The following is a 17407-nucleotide window of genomic DNA, read 5'->3' as shown; positions in this document are numbered from 1 at the left end:
GAGAATTTTCCAAGACTCCTGGAATACACTTGTCAGTCAAACTAAAGAGCCTTTGGTGACCAGCAGTGTCACTGCCCAGCCTTGGAGCAACAGGCTCCGGGTACTGAAAGCAGCAGAAGCTGGGTCCAGGCAAAGTTTTTAAACATTTCTTATCACCTTCTGCTTGGCTCCATCAAGCAGATTTCTCATTAGCTAAAGCAAGCAAGCACAATTATGGCACAGAAGCCAAAGGTTAAGCAGCTAGCTTTGGGTGATTAATTGGGGGTAGACAAATTTCCTTTGAAGGGGACAGTGAGGACAGCGGTGCAGGTTGTGTCCAGGGCATCCTGGCCTTGGAGCCCCTCACTCTGCTTCCCAGCTGTCAGCAGCCACCTGCTTTTTGCTCACTTTGGCTCACTTCATCTCACTGAGAGCAGAGCCAGGAGTAAACCTGAGCATTGCCAGGTTTGGCCCAAAAAGCAAAATAAGTGAAATGACCGGAATTCATTTCATTTTTTTTTGTGGGGGGTGGGTCCACAAGTGGTGATGTTCAGGGGTTATGCTGCACTCAGGAATTACTCCTGGCAGCGCTCAGGGGATCATACGGGATGCCAGAGATTGAACCCGGGTCAGCAAATGCCCTACCCACTGTACTATCACTCCAGCCCCCAGAGTTTGTTTCTTAGGGCTCGGAAGAATAGGAAATATAAGAGCTGGGATTAGGTGTCTTCAGGGGGCCTGGTTGGGCTGCAGCGATAGCACAGCGGGTCGGGCGTTTGCCTTGCACACAGCCGACCCGGGTTGGATTCTTCTGTCCCTCTTGGAGAGCCCAGCAAGCTACTGAGAGCATCCTGCCCGCATGGCAAAGCCTGGCAAGCTACCCGTGGCATATTCAATGTGCCAAAAACAGTAACAACATATCTCACAATGGAGACATTACTGGTGGCTGCTCGAGCAAATTGATGAACATGGGATGACAGTGCTACAACAGTGCGACAGTGCTAAGGGGCCTGGTTTCCCAACAGCCCTCTTTGGAACTGTTCCAAATATGACAGAAAAGAGAAGGAACCTCTGGAACCTCTCATAGGACACTAATCTTATTTGCGAGAGCACCAACCTCATATGCCAGTCACCTCCTAAATGCCAAATGCCACCTCGGGGCCAGAAAGATAGTACAGTGGGTAGATCCATTGCCTTGCCTGTGGCTGACCCGGGTCCAATATCTGGAACCCCATTTGGTCCCCTGAGCCCTGATAGGAGTGATTCCTGAGTGTGGAGCCAGGCATATAGTATGCCTGGAGCCAGGTGTAATCCACAAATGAAAAACCAAAAAGAAATAGAAAAAAGATGCTGAAAGCACATGAGAATCAGGTTCTTCAAAGAACTGCGCCCCAGCCTGCTGCCACCCCTTCATTCTGTTGCTGGCATTGCAGGGCCACATACACTTCACTGTGCTACTTGCATACGCTGCTTGTAGTTCACTGGGTGGCACGTGATGCATTTGCACGCTTGCTCACCAACGATCTTCTTGACATACGGCTCACATACATCCAGCCTACAGTGCTCCACATGCTTGCTGGCAAGTGCTCTCCCTGCCCCGGGCTCACACAGCCTCTCACATTGGAGTGGTGGTGCCTGTGCGTGCCTGGTGGCCAGCCCAAGATCACACACTCTACTGGGGTGCAAGGGGTCCTGGAGAGCCTCTGGGATTACTCTCAGCTCCTGGGCACACACTTGCCCCTGGTATGTACAGTATTTCTTGTCTTGTTTAGGTTCTTGTCTTGTTTGGGGCCCACAGCTGGCAATACTCAGGGGTTACTCCTGGCAGTGCTCTGGGGGCCATATGGGATGCCAGGGATCAAACATGGGTCAGGTTTAAGGCATGCACCTTACCCACTGTATTACCTTTCTGGCCCTCCAGCTGTTTTTCTTTTTCTTTTTTTGGGGGGGGGGAGGGGGAGAGGGTCACACTCAGGGATGCTCGGGGTCACTCCTGGCTCTGCACTCAGGAATCACTCTTGGCAGTGCTGGGGAGACCATGTGGGATGCCGGGGATTGAACCCGGGTAAACTGCGTGCAAGAAAAGCGCCCTACCCACTGTACTATCGCTCTGGCCCCCGTTTTTCTTTTTTTACCCAATGAGTCCTCTCAGAGAACCCGGCAAGCTACCAAGAGTATCCCACCCACGTGGAAGAGACTGGCAAGCTCCCTGTGGCATATTCAATATGCCAAACAGAGTAACAATAACAGGTCTCATTCCTTTGACAGAGAACTGACAGAGCCTCCACTCATTGGGAAAGACGAGTAAGGGGAGGTTGTTAAAATCTCAGGGCTAGGACGTTACTGGTGTCCGCTCGAGCAAATCGATGAGGAACAGGATGACAATGATACAGTGATACAGTGAACTCAAGGAGTGGATGAGCCATCAAGGAAATAAACACAGATGGAAAAGGAGGTGATTAAGGCATAATCTCTACATGAACTGAAGGGATAGTATAGAGGGCAGGGTGCTTGCCTTGCCTGTGGCCAACTGATGCAGGTTCAATTCCCAGAAACCCATAGGGTCCCTTTACCCCACCAAGACTGATCCCCTAGCACAAAGCCCTGAGCATCACTGGGTGTGCCCCCCTCCAAATGTGCCCTGCAATACTATACAATGAAGTGACCAGGACGTGGAGGGGGGCAGTGCAAACGCAGAGAAAGTCAGCAAGAGTGGCTGTATGAGGGGATTTGGGGAGACACGGTAAAGATAAGGTGCATGAAAACCACGTGGAGAATGCATAGTCAGCAAAAAGATGGACGTGACAGGCACCGTTGATGGCTGCATAGGATGAGAAAGGAACAGGTTTAGCACTGTGGAGATTCAGATTTGTGAAAAGAGATCTAGTGGTGAGAAAATCCTAGGAGAAGAGAGGGCACTAATTACAGACAATTCTTTCTTTGAGATTCACGGTAAAGAAATTAGAGAAGGGGGGCTGGAGCGATAGCACAGCGGGTAGGGCGTTTTTCTTGCATGCAGCCAACCAGGGTTCAATCCCCAGCATCGCATATGGTCCCCTGAGCACCACCAGGAGTGATTCCTGAGTGCAGAGCCAGGAGTAACCCCTGTGCATCGCCGTGTGTGATCCAGAAAGCAAAAAAATAAATAATTAATTGAAAATGAATTAACATAAAAATGAAAAAATAAGAATCACCAGGTGTGGCACAAAAGCAAAACAAAAAAGTTTAAAAAAATAAATTAGAGAAGGGACTGGAGAGAGAATGCAGAGGGTAAGGCACATGCTTTGCCTAAAGTCAAGCCAGGTTTATCCGATTTACGTATGTTCCCCCAAGACACCACCAGGGGTCCTCCACGAGCAATGAGCCAGTAATAACCCCTGATTACAGGGTGTTACCCAAATTTGTGCCCTTCGTCAAAATCAAAGATGGAATGACAGTTGGAAAATGTGGAAGCCAAGAGAAGCTGTTTCCCAACTTTTGAGGGGTGCAGAGAGCCACAATTGACAGTGTTTATGGATTACTCCCGGCTCAGGGTTTATTCCTAATTCTGCCCTCAGGGATCACTCCTGGAAGGATTCAGGTAGCATATATTGGCAAGCTCTCTGTGGCGTATTCAATATGCCAAACACAGTAACAATGATGGGTCTCATTCCCCTGACCCTGAAAGAGCCTCCAATGTGGCACCGCTGGGAAGAACAAGTAAAGAGAGGCTGCTAAAATCTCAGGGCTAGGATGAATGGAGACGTTACTGGTGCCTGCTCGAGCAAATTGTTGATCAACCAAATGACAGTGATATAGTGATGTTGGGGATCAAACCCGGTTGGCTGTGTAAAGAAAGTGCCTTGCTGATGGTACCATCTCTCCGGCCATCTATCCGTGTGTATGTGTTTGTTGTGGTGGTGGTTTGTTGTTTGTTTAGGGCCACACCTAGTGGCACTCAGGGGTTACTACTGGCTCTATACTCAAGAATCACTTCTAGAGACTGAACACAATGGCCACTCAACACCTTTATTGCAAGCCACAACACCTAATCAGAGAGAGAGAACAAAGGGGAATTCCCTGCCATAGTGGCAGGGTGGGGTGGGGGGAGATGGGACTGGGGAGGGGGGGAGGGATGTTGGGTTTACTGGTGGTGGAGAATGGGCACTGGTGAAGGGATGGGTTATCGAACTTTATGGGGGAAACATGAGCACAAAGATGTATGGATCAGTAACTGTACCCTCACGATGACTCTCTAATTAAAAATAAACTAATAAAAAAATAAAAAAAAAAAGAATCACTTCTAGTGGGTTCAGGACTGTTTGATGTGCCAGGGATGAAATCTGGGTCACTCGCATGCAAGGCAAGCTTTCTACCCACTGTACTATCACTCTGGCTCCAGCCCCCTATATATGTTTGTTTGTTTGCTTTGCTTTGCTTTTGTTGGGGCCCACAACTGGAAGTGTTCAGAGATTATTCGTGGCTCTGGACTCACAGATCACTCTTAGCAGGGTTGGGGATTAAAATACAGTGAAAGATACACATTTTAACAATAACTGATTTATCATAATGCTCATAAGTACAGAGAAAGAGGGAAACTGTTTGTCATGGAGGCAGGGGAAGGGATGGAATGAAAGGGGGAGGGATACCGGGGATATTGGTGGTGGACAATGTACACTGGTGAAGGGATGGGTGTTCAATCATTGTATGATTGAAACTCAAACATGAAAACTTTGTAAGTGCAGTTCACGGTGATTCAATTAAAAAAAGACTAAAAAAGAAAAACTGGTTTATAATGCCCAAAAGGGGAGAAAGGGGAGGGGGAGAAGAAAAGTGACTGCCATAGAGGCAGATGGGTGGGGGGAGAGGGAAGTTGGGGACATTGGTGATGGACAATGTACACTGGTGAAGGGACTGGTGTTGGAACACTGTATGACTATTAGAATATTGTATGACTGAAGCCCAATCATGAACAACTTTGTAACTGTGTATCTCACTGCAATTCAATTTAAAAATAAAGGAATAAGAACAACGGGAAAAATAAAAATCTGATGCTGATTAAAAAAAAGAACTGGCTTTGGACTGAAGTGATAATACGCCAGGTAGGGCAGTCGCCTTGCCCACAGCTGACACAGGTTTGATCTGTGACATCCCATATAGTCCTCTGTGCTCCATTTGGAGTGATCCCTGAGCACAGAGCCAGGAGTAAGCCTTGAGCACTGCGGGGTGTGACCCCAAAACAAACAAATTAAATGACTGGTTTTGAATAATGTGACCTCAGGCCTTACCCACACACAGAATATCACCACTGTCTCTCCAGAAATTCCCTTTATGTCTCCCAGTCATGAATCCATGGGGACCGTCATGCCGTGGTGGTTTGAAAATGGGGGCGGGGGAAAGGGGACATTGGATGGGGATAATTGAGAAGGGGAGCAGATGGAACAGCAGAACGAAAGTGAATGGCTGGGCATGTTTCCCAGGGGAGAGATAATGAGCCTCTCGAAGTGCTTCAACAGGAGTGGAAATGGTCAGGGGGTCGGGCGGGGCTGGGGGGGGAACTGTGACACAATAGGATGCATCACTGTGTCCCATCCCTGTCACAGAGTTCTCATATCCCCTATCATTTCCTGAGTGCTAAGGGTGCCCCCACAATCCTTTGCTCTAATATTTGGCTAGGGGCTTTGGGAGAAGGTAGAAAGAAGGGTTTCCAAGCAGGGGTGAGAGAGGTAGGAATGATGGAAAGGGCTGGGAAGGGCTGTAGGGCAAGAATTTGCCTTTAAGGGACAGGGAAGGGGTGGTTAGTGCAGGAAAAAAGGAAGGTGTTCAGAGGGGCAGGAAGGAGAGTACAGGCGGTTGGGCACTTGCCTTGCACTTGGCCCACCAAGGTTCAGACCATGGCATCCCATATGGTCCCTGAGCAGGTGTGATTCCCTGAGCGCACAGCCAGGAATAACCCCTGAACACCTCCTGGTGTGGGCCCAAAACCAAAGGGAGGAGGAAGAGGAGAAGAGGAGGAGGAGGAGGAGGAGGAGGAAGAGGAGGAGTTCTATGTCCAAATCAGATCCATTGCAGCACATCTCTCATCCTTGTTCCTGCTCCCAGCCCCGTGGCCACAGTCTTTGTCCCATCAGCGTCCAGTCACTGTCCCATCATGTGTCGTGTCTGCCAGGAGCCCTTCCACAGCTCCATCTCACTCAGCAGAAATCCAAGGCCCCAGCGCCCCTCCTCCCTTGCCCTACTATCTTCTGGCCTCCATTTCTTCCCTCTCCACCGTCCTCAGCTGTCACCACACTTCATGCTGACTTCTTTGTCCAACCCTCCAGATCTGGAGCTCTCGGGGACAGATGGCAAACCTCACTTACATAGTTCTTCGGTGAAAAGCCACCTAATGACTTCCTGGGCCACTCTGTAAGCTGTCACTCTCCCCAACCTTCCTTCCCCTTCTTTCCTATTGTATTTATTTAGTTGGTATTTATTATGTATTTATTTAGTTGGTTCACACCTAATAGTGCTCAGGGATCATTCCTGGCGGGCTCAGGGGCCATATTGGGTGCCTGGGACTAAACCCAGTTCAGTTGCGTGTAAGGCAACCACCCTACCTGCTGCGTTATTGCTGAGCATTTAATGGCTTCTTGGTTGCTGATTGGCTTTGGATCACACCCAAAATAGTTCCTGATGCTGTGCTCAGATCACTCCCTGCATCCCTTTTGGAGGGTTGTGAGATGCTGAGGATTAAACACCTGGCTTCAGCATGTCAAAAAGCATGCACTCCAGCCTTTTGTGCTCCAGCCCACTTAAACCCTTACAGCGTGTTTATTATGTACCTCTGCCACCCCTGTTAGAAAATGAGCCCCTGAGAAGGTGGAGGTTTGCTTGTTTTATGGTCTAGCTTACGGCTGTAAGATAAATAAATAATAAATAAAATAAATTAAAACAAACAAACAAATAAATAAATAGAAACAAAAAAAGCACTAAAAACTAAAAAACCTAAAAACCCTAATAAATATAAAATTCAAAAACTTGATAGAGGGCTGGAGCGATAGCACAGCGGGTAGGGCGTTTGCCTTGCACGTGGCCGACCCAGGTTCGATTCCCAGCATCCCATATGGTCCCCTGAGCACCGCCAGGAGTAATTCCTGAGTGCAGAGCCAGGAGTAACCCCTGAGCATCGACGGGTGTGACCCAAAAAGCAAAAAAAAAAAAAAAAAAAAAGTTAAAAAAACCCCAAAAAACCTTGATAGATTTATCGAGAACAAGGAATTGATCCGTGTTCCTGGGGATGGAAATGGACCAGGGAGAGCTTTGGAAGCCGTAAAAGTGTCTTCAGTAGAAAGCAAGAGAATCCGGCCTGGCCAGGAACCGGGTGACCTGAAAGCTCGCGGTCAGCCACGACTGCTACAGCGGTGACCCGGGGTTATGGTCGGAGGGGCGGGGCCTTGAGAGGCTCCGCCCATCGCGACGGGCCGGAGTGTGGGGCGGGGCTGCGGGGTGACGTCACGCGCGCGCGACGTCGCTGCGCGCCTGCGCGCGGGCCCACGTGCGAAATCCCTAGACTCGTGTCTCCCCGGACGCCGCGCAGCTCCGTGCACGCCATGAAGCCAGGTGCGGACCGGGGTGGGGCAATCTGGGTCGGGGGCCTGGGCCGGAATTGGGGTGCTCGGCCGCCGTTGGAGGAGCGGGGCTTGGAGTGGGGCGCAGCGGTGCTGCACCTCCGGGGGTCCTGTCCCCGGAAGGTAGCGGGGCTTCTGCCCCAGACCGATCCTGAGCCCGAACCCGGGGTTCTGGTCTGGAGATGTTTGATTTCACTGGCTTCCGAGGTCACAGCCGCGAATCGAGCTGCCTTGCACCTAGGATTTGCGGGAGGGGAGGCGCGGCGGGCCCGGATCGGAGCCGAAGTATTCGCTGGGCACTTGGGCGGCGTTTAGAGGTGCTTCCCGATCCCCTCGTGGGATCCAGGACTTGCGGCCGCAGGGCGTGGCTTCTGAGAATGTTTTGGTCCTGGGCGGGAGAATCCCAGACTTGGGTTCTAGGCGCTACATCGGGGCCCCTTCACCTCTGCGTTTGCTTCCCCTGTCCCTGCTACTACCGGCGACCTCTTGGCCCAGCTTTTCCACGCGTGAAAGTGGAGGATTCCCCCCTCCGCCGCGCTTGAGGGTGTGTGGCTCCCGGCGGCCCGCTTTACCGCCTCCACTCTTCCCGAGGGGGCGGGTCCCCGAGGATACCATGAAGATGAGAGGCTTTATTTATTTATTCTTTGCTTTTGGGGTCACACCCAGCCATGCTCAGGGGTTACTCCTGGCTCTGCACTCAGGAATTAACCCTGGCGGTGCTCGGGGGCCATATGGGATGCTGGGGATAGAACCCGGGTCGGTCGCGTGCAAGGCAAACGTCCTACCCGCTGTGCTATTGCCCGGCCCCTAAAATGAGAGACTTTATAGTCCGCGTGTCAGCGGGTTGGGAAATTGGCCCTCGTGCCGGCGGGAGTGAGGAGTGACAGAGTGAGGAGTGACGTTAGTCTTTGCGCTGGAATGGCTCTGTATTGGATTTTCCCGGAGATTGTGATAATCCCACCTCTTGAGAGAAAGGGGAGGCCTGATTTTGACGGCTGAAGAGGCTCCTGAGTATCTGTGGCTTCTAAGTATCAATGCTGGACTCTGCTTCCTGCTGTGTGACCTTGAGCAGATAGCTTTCCCTTTCTGATCCTCAGTTTCCCTAACCAAGAAAATTAAGTTAACCGGCTGTAGTTTAAGATCCAGTTAAGGGCAAAGTGATCATCTTTTTGCAGAAAGTGTATTGAAAACATGTTGTACTCTTTATACGATATGTCAATTCTCTGACAAAGCTAGAAAAAAAATAGCACAGTGTTTGGCATCATAATACTGGCTTTTTTTTTTTTTTTGGTTCAGGGAACCCAAATTAGATTCTTTCCTAACCCCACTCCTTGCAGTCCCTGGACTTGGAAAAGTCTTCCACTATGACCTGTCACTGTTACTACTGGTGAAAAGGGCTTTTTTGTTTGTTTTTTGGTTTTTTTTTTTTGTTTGTTTTTTTTGGACACACCTAGAGGGTTCAGGGTTTACTCCTGGCTCTGTTCAGGGATTACTCCTGGGGTGGGGCTTGGGGGACTATCTGTGGTACTGGGGATTGAACCTAGGTCAGCCCCGTGTGCAAGGCAAGTGCCCTACCCACAGTACTGTTCTCTGGACCAACGGATAAAATGTTCTGGAGGGTTTTTTCCCTCTTGACTTGTGCCTGTGAAGAAATGGCTTCATCTGGCGGGGCAGGGGGGTACTTACGTGAAGGGGATTTGGGTGAACCAGGCCCTTCCCCAGTTCCTTGTCTGCATTGTTCGGGGATCTTCTGATAAAAGTGCAGGTTGATTACAAGTTGGGCCTCCATGTGGACATGGCTGACAGACTGGCAGTTGAGACATCACACCCAGCATTGCTCAGGGCTGATTCCTAACTCTGTGTCCAGGAATCACTTCTGGCAGGGTTGGGGAACCACATGCAGTGCCAGGGAATCAACCCAGGATTCCCTTTGTCCACTGTCCTATCTCTGTTTGGAAGGAGAGGCTGCTGTGTGTATGTGGTGGAGGGAAGAGGATTTGGATGTGTGGAAGGAGTAGGATGGAGTTGCCTTTGGAAGCGATAGTTTGGGGTGACCCTGGTGGTGCTCAGGGCATCGTGTGGTTCTGGTTGCTGAACCTGGGCCTCCCACATGTGAAGAAAGCAGTCGGCCCCTTGAGCTATTCCTCAGCCAGTTTTTTGAGATGGGGAAGCTGAGGTTTTAAACGAGGACAAACCTAGGAACCCCCTTCTCACACACGTACCCAAAACTAGAGGGAGATATGTGTTCTGAGACGTAGGACTTCCGGCACGACTTCCCCAAGAACTCAAGGACCAGATGTAATGTAAGATAGGCTTTTCACACTCGGGGATAAAAAGCCAACAGCTGGCCCACCCACCGAGCCTGCGCCCACATCCCAGCGCTCCTGTGTGAGATTGGGGTGCTGGGTGCACATGCCAAGACCTCTTAGCTTCTCAGCAATAGAAGGGGGCAGCGCTCAGAAACGGGGTGCCTGGCCATGCATTCGTGTGTATCTGCAGGTTTGCTGGTGAATATTGACAAGTCTTGGAGGTGGGTGCTGCAGGATCTGTCTCACAAAGTGGTCAGGGTGACCCGAGCCTTGCTCGTGCATGTGGCCTCTGGGTGTCCCCTCATCACACCTCCAGTTATCTGCCTTCTGAGTGAACACGGGACTTTAAACAGGAGGGAGAACTCGGGGCTTACGAGTCCCTGACAGCCTGATGGCACCTGTACTTGGGCCAGCCACCCTGCAGGCCCAGTAGCCCCCCATGGCGTGCTGAGCTTGGCTCCTATCGGAGAGGTGGACTGGCCATACTGTGGCTGGGGCCTGAGAGATGGCTCTGGGGATCAGGTGCTCTTACCCAGCATGCATTGCCTTAAGCACAGAGCCAAGAGGCAGCAGCCCATGAGCACTGCTGGGTGTGGCCCCCCCGAACAAACAAAATCACAGTCTAATCATTGCCAGAAAACAAATGCCAGCACAGGGGGACAGGAAGACCCCCCAAGAAGGCCCTTCTGAGGGATGAACATGTATGCACTCAGGGGCCCTGTGAGGAAGGGTTGGGGGCAGGCGGTTGGGACAGCAGTTTGGAGAGGGGTAAGGGTGGAGACTGTTTTGTGGGGGGGTGCATCCTGCAGAGAAATGGGGGTGGGAGGACTTTGAAGCCTTTTTTTTGCCACTTGATCATTTTTTTTTTTAAATGAAGGGAAGCGTTGTCACTGCGGTGTCCCTGTCCCCGGGTCTCACACAGTTGGTGGCAGTGTCTTGACAATCCTGTAGGTTGCATATGTGTACACACACACACCCTACCCCACCCCACCCCACCCCTCCGCATTCTCTACCCTAGAATTCCTAGGTGCCTGGAGTAGGCCGGGGAATCATATTCCTCCGCATCCCCATGGAGAGTCTTGGAAACCCCATAAAGTGTGGTGGCAGAAACCCCATAAAGTGTCTTTTTGGTTTCATTTTGCACAAGCTGAAGGGAAGATTTGGGCTGCAGTGCCGGCCGCAGGCAGCAGAGGGCGCGGCAGCTGGCAGGGACCAAGGCCAGGCCGGGGCAGGGCCTGGGCACCTTCCGCTGGGCTGGTGATTCCTCGCTCCAGGGAGGAGAATCCTTGGCACCAACTGAGACCAGCACCAGCTTTCACACATGGCGCTCACGGGATTATTATTATTTGAGGGGGAAGGGATATTTAAAACCATTTCCTCCCCCCCAAATATATATATATATATACTTATACATATATATCTAAACAACCCAAAAAAGCTCAAATACGGACTCTATTCTCACCAGGAAAATTGTCAGCTTTGAGCAGTGTATGAAGGGTGGTACCCGACCCCAGTGTGATGGAAACAGTCTTTCTCCCTTTTTGTTCGGTTTCATTTGGGGGTTTGCGGGGGGGCGGCTCAGGGATCGGGCCTGGGGTGCTGCGGGGGCCATATGGGGTACAGGGGGTCTGACCGCGGTCGCTGCACCCCAGATTCTCGTCTACACCGGGAGCGCCTCTTCCTTGTGGACCAGGAAGCTTGCCAGTTGCCTGGCCAAGCTCAGAGCACCCCTCCGACTCCCATGTGCCCGGACCCTGACCCCTTCTCTGCTTCCCTGCAGGATTCAGCCCCCGTGGGGGCGGCTTCGGGGGCCGCGGGGGCTTCGGAGACCGAGGAGGCCGCGGCGGCGGCCGGGGTGGCCGTGGGGGCTTCGGGGGCCGCGGCCGCGGGGGCGGCTTCCGAGGAGGCCGCGGCCGAGGAGGTGGAGGACGAGGTGAGTTGGGGGTGAGGATGGAGGGAGGGGTGCGGGGAGGGCAAGGGTCTCCCCGCTCACGGCCCCCCTCTCCCGTGCAGGTGGCGGAGGCGGCCGAGGGGGCGGCGATGGTGGGTTCCAGCCCGGCGGGGGCAACCGGGGCCGCGGCCGGGGTGGAAAGCGCGGAGGCCAGTCGGGCAAGAACGTGGTGGTGGAGCCGCATCGGCACGAGGGTGAGTGAGGGGGGCAGAGAACCCGCCCAAGTCATTGGGAAGGTGTTGCCCAGCCCTCACCCCCCCGCTTCTGCTCCCCTCCCCCAGGGGTCTTCATTTGCCGAGGGAAGGAAGATGCTCTGGTCACCAGGAACCTGGTCCCGGGAGAGTCGGTGTACGGAGAGAAGAGAGTGTCCATTGCGGTGAGGACAGACTCCCCGCCCCCTTCCCTCCCACCCCCAGCCCAGACAGTCACGCCAGGCCCTCTGGCTTTCAAGGTCCAGGCCCACATTGACCGTGTGGCTGGAAGACCCCACACTGTCTCTCCTATCCCCCCTGCACTCACCTCCCTGCTCAGAATCCGCTTCCTTCCTTCCTGATTCCTGCTGGTGAGGCTGGGGGCTGGGGGTCATCTGTCCAAGAGCGGCCATCCCCTCCCCCACCATCTGGCCCTGCTGGCTTCGCGGCTGCCGGGAACATGTACCCCAGGTCTCTGGACTAGCCCCTCTGTTCCTTGCCATCGGCTCCCATCTCCTCTGCTTCTCCAGGCTCATCCTGGTGCCACTCGCCTGCCCCTCTCCTGCTTCTGTCCCTCTCTGCTCCTTCCTGGGCTAGCTGCTCCCAGGCAGAGGCGCGGGCACACAGATTGTGGCGGCATCGTCAGTGCTTGTCCAGTGGACCTGTTGGTCTTCTGGCTGCTTGGCTTATCAGTCGCTGTCCCTTTTCATGAGCCTCGAGGGCGCTGCACCCCTGTTGGGCACGCTGCGTTCCCTCCAGGACCATGATAGAGGTCCCGTTTCCTTCTGGAGGGGCTCTTGCAGCAGAGCTCCACGCTGACGGCCATCCCCATCTCTCGGTCCAGGAAGGAGACGACAAAGTCGAGTACCGGGCGTGGAACCCCTTCCGCTCCAAGCTGGCAGCGGCCATCCTGGGAGGTGTGGACCAGATCCACATCAAGCCTGGGTGCAAGGTGCTCTACCTGGGGGCTGCTTCAGGCACTACTGTCTCCCACGTCTCTGACATCGTCGGGCCGGTGAGTGGATGGGGGGTGCGGGGCACTGTGGGGCTTGGGGCCCAGCCCTGCCCGCTCCGGGGTGTCTTTGAGGAGCAGCTGCAGCTTGGACCAGCTGATCGCCGAAGTTGCCAGAGCCTCGCGCTCCAGCATCCTCAGACCTGAGGGTCGGGGTGCCTCATGGTTAGAGGGTCCCGGAGCTGAGACCAGAGACCCCGGCCTGTTGGTTGGACACGTGTACCCCCAAGTCTGGGCCATTGGTTTCACCTGAAAGAACAAATGGACTCAGCTTCAGGCCATGTCCATGCACTGTACTGACTCTTGGGCTTTATTTGGGGCGGGGGTCACACCTGGCTCTGCACTCAGGAATTACTCCTGGCGCTACTCGGGAGACTATATGAGGTGCTGGGAATTGAACCCAGGTCGGTCGTGTGTAAGGCAAACGCCCTACCCACTATGCTATTGCTCCAGCCCCAACTCTTCGGTCTTTGGTTCCTTTTCTTTGGGTTTTGGGGCCACACCCAGCAGTGCTCAGGGCTCTGCATTTGGAGGTCACTCCTGGCACGGCTTGGGGGACTAGACCTGGTACCACAAATTGAACCCAGGTTCTTCATGTGTAAGGCAAGCGCTCTACCTGCTGTATGGACTCTGAGAGGGCCCAGACCTCTTCTCTCTGTGACTGACCCATTTGCTTTATTTATTTCATTTTGGTTTAGGGTGCGGGGGTGGGGGTTGGACCACACCTGGCAATGTTCAGGGGTTACTCCTGGCTCTGCATTCAGCAGTCACTCTGGGCTGTGCTCAGGGGGCCACACAGTGTGCCAGGGACCAAACGTCCATCAGCTGAGTGCAAAGCAAGTGCCTTTTCTGCTGTACTATATCCCTGGCCCCCAGGGGCTGTGTGGTTTGGTGGCGGGGGAAAGCCACACTCTGGTGCAGGCCTTTGAGAATAAAAGAACCAACTGTGAGTTTCTTGACCTCCTTGGAAGGGCTGAGAGTTAAATTTCCCGAAAGCCCTTGGCGCTGTGCCTGCCCCCTGCAGGGTCTTCCTCTGTGTGTCTGAGTCTGGCTCCAGACCTGCTTTCTCTCCTGGGCTCTCAGAGCTTGCAGAGTGGGATTGAAAAGCCTTTGGCCAGGCGGCTCACTGCTCTGGACCTCCATTTATGCTGTCCTGTAAAACAGACTCCATAAGCCCCGGCCACCCCCGTCGCTCGGCTGGCCTGCCCCCCTTCTTCTGGCATGTGATCTGGGCGTTTCAGGAAGCGCTTTGGTTTCTTTCAGGATGGTCTGGTCTATGCAGTTGAGTTTTCCCACCGCTCTGGCCGGGACCTCATTAACTTGGCCAAGAAGAGAACCAACATCATTCCAGTGATTGAAGATGCCCGGCACCCGCACAAGTACCGCATGCTCATCGGTGAGGCCCAGCGGGGCAGGCCAGGCTAGGCCCGGCTTCCTGAGGACCGTGCAGCCTCTGCCCGACTCAGTTGGAGGCGACACGCAAGCCTGAGAGTCTGCGGAGATGAGAGGGGTGACGGAATCACTCTCCGAGCTCCCACCCTCCTCCCCGGCTCGGCTCCCCTCTACTCTAAGGCCTGCTTATTACGTGCCCTGGGCCTGTGTATAGTTTAAAAGCCTCTTTGGGGCCTGAGCGGTAGTATAGCGGGTAGGGCGTCCTCCTTGCATGCGGCTGACCTGAGTTCAATCCCCAGCATCCCATATGTCCCCGGTGCACCGCCGGGAGTAATTCCTGAGTGCAGAGCCAGGAGTAACCCCTGAGTATCACCGTGTGATCCAAAAACAAAACAAAACAAAAGCCTCTTTCCTGATCCCCTTGTTAACAAGTATCAGCAGAACCCAGAAAATAGGAGTGGCATATAACCTGCTCCCCAGAGGAGCCCAAGTGAAGATTGGAGTAAAAAAAAAAATGAATTGAAAGCATAAGGGCAGCACCATATAAACTACCCCACACCCATAACGGGAACACTTTGATGCCTGAGTGATCCCTGAGAGCAGAGCCAGGAGTAAGCCCTGAGCACAGCTGAGTGTGGCCCAAAATCGAAACAGAAAAGCGTTCCTTTGCGTTCCTTTTATGTTTTGTGCCGTTGAGGGGAGGGGGCACCCCTGCAATGCTCAGGGGTTACTCCTGGCTCTGCACTCAGGGATCACTTGTGGCAGTGCTCAGAGGGTCGAACCCAGGTCGGCCACGTGCAAGGCAAGTGCCTTAGCCACTGTACTCTCTCTGCAGCCCAAAATTTCTTTGCATTCTTGGGTTTTCTTTCCCTCCAGTTTTCCTTCTTAGACTCAGCCCACACCCTTTGTCCTGCAGCCTGTGATTGACAGCCCTGCAGTTGCTCTGGTCTGGACGTGCTCACCGACTTACTTTTTTGATGACGAATCAGTCTCGCGGCCAGACCAGGGCGTGGGCTCAGGGCAGAGTCCACTGGGTCTGATGGTCTCTATTATTACCCGTCCCAGGGCTGGCTGCAGAGTAGGGTCACCTAGTTTATAAGATGAATGCATCGTGTGGGGTTAGGGGCCCATCTTGGGAGGCACCATGGGGGTGTGGAGCCTGGAGGCAGGGAGAATGCGGAGAACCCACTGGGGAGAACTGGAAAGTTCCATGAGCCCACCTTTTAACTGTCACTAATTTTTCCCTAGCAATGGTGGACGTGATCTTCGCCGACGTGGCCCAGCCAGACCAGACCCGGATTGTAGCCCTGAATGCCCACACCTTCCTGCGTAACGGAGGACACTTTGTGATTTCCATCAAGGTGCGGGCCTTGGGGGAGTCCTTTTAACTGTCAAGCAGTCAGAAGCAAAGGATCCTCCATCTCCCTGCCTTCCCCCCAAACCAGTTTGGTCCCTTCTAGTCTCTTCCTCCCCTGTTCCCTCCACCCACCTCCTGTCAGTCAAATAGCCCCTGATGGCACAGGTCTGCCAAAGCCAGAAGCCTTGGATTGAAACAAGCATGAGAATGTGGTGGTCAAGTTCATGATCTGTGGGTCTGGCCAACTGTTGGGTTCCACCCGGAGATGCACAAGGATAATTCCTGGCTCCGCACTCAGGGGTCACTTCTGATAGTGCTCAGGGGATCATATGTCATTGAACCTGGGTCTGCCTCGTGAAAGGCGAACACCTTACCTGCTGTACTGTTCCTCCCAGTGTGGCTCTGCACTCAGGAATTACTCCTGGCTGTGCTCAGGGGACCATATGGGATGCTGGGAATCGAACCCGGGTCACCGCATGCAAGGCAAATGCCTTGCTGTGCTAACGCTCCAGCCCCGTATCCTTTTTTTTTTTTTTAATCTAATTTTGAAGTTCAGGGCTTGGCCAGAATGATAGTACAACAGGTAGAGTGTTTGCCTTGCACACGACTGACCTGGGTTCAATACACGCACCCCATATGGTTCCCTAAGCCTGCAGGGAGTGATGGTCCTTAAGTGCAGAGCCAGGAGTAACGTTACCCCGACCACTGCTGGGTGTGGCCAGAACCAACCAACAAGAACTCTCCCTGCACCCATCAACCTTACTCACCATTCGCAAGCCTTTTGCTCCATTTATTTTAGTAGTAACCGCCTTACAAATACTGCTAGTGGAGAAAAGAAAGTTTAACCGAGGCATTTAGTTGCCTTGGGCTCGACTTGAAACGCCCTAGTCCAAATCCAAGCCGAATTAGGAGCCAGTGAATCCCTCTTGCACATGCTTGAGCTTCGGGGAAAGCAAGGCCTTTTGGTGCCGTGCACAGGACAGAGGGAAGCTGCGTGGCACCGCACTGCAGGCTTGGCTTAGCTCTTCTCTCCCGTGCAGGCCAACTGCATTGACTCTACCGCCTCGGCAGAAGCCGTGTTTGCCTCGGAAGTGAAGAAGATGCAGCAGGAGAACATGAAGCCCCAGGAGCAGCTGACCCTTGAGCCCTACGAGAGAGACCACGCGGTGGTCGTGGGCGTGTACAGGTGAGCAGGGAGGCTCGCCCCCCCCCCCCCCCATTTCCCCAACCACAGGGCTGCCCTGCTCAAAGGCGTCTGCAGGCGCTGACTCTCCCTCCTCGCCTTCCTCCCGCAGGCCCCCCCCCAAGGTGAAGAACTGAGGCCCAGCGCCTTCTGGATTCTGAGATTGTGTTGCTACTGTTACACGTGTGTTTTTATATTAAAAGACTCCCCCGTCTGCCCTGTCTGCTGCTGATTTGCTTGGGGACCTGGATGACCCGCGCGGTGGTGCGAGGCTTAGCCCCCGGCCCGGTGCCCTGGGACTCGCGGCTCTCATGGCGCATGCGCTCTACTTAGCGGCCGCTGGCGCAGCCGCGAACCGGATTTCCGCGCTCGGGCGGGGCCGGCAGCTCGCCGCGCATGGGTGCCAGCGGGCGCAGTGCCGCGCAGGCGCGGAGCGCTGCTCGG

General features: G+C 53.7%; 1 protein-coding gene across 1 annotated transcript; it reads left to right on the top strand.

The window, feature by feature from the left end:
• Window positions 1-7441: 7441 nt before the first annotated feature.
• Window positions 7442-17177, top strand: FBL (fibrillarin). Its single transcript, XM_004620749.3, has 9 exons — window positions 7442-7560; window positions 11658-11810; window positions 11891-12022; window positions 12110-12204; window positions 12864-13034; window positions 14295-14427; window positions 15672-15784; window positions 16821-16966; window positions 17076-17177. Exons 1-9 carry the CDS (start codon window positions 7551-7553, stop codon window positions 17098-17100), a joined length of 978 nt encoding a protein of 325 aa, XP_004620806.1. The 5' UTR covers window positions 7442-7550; the 3' UTR covers window positions 17101-17177.
• Window positions 17178-17407: the final 230 nt, after the last annotated feature.

This window comes from Sorex araneus, chromosome 8 (assembly GCF_027595985.1).
Source record: "Sorex araneus isolate mSorAra2 chromosome 8, mSorAra2.pri, whole genome shotgun sequence".
NCBI lineage: Eukaryota > Metazoa > Chordata > Mammalia > Eulipotyphla > Soricidae > Sorex > Sorex araneus.
This window is presented reverse-complemented; position numbering and strand designations above follow the sequence as displayed.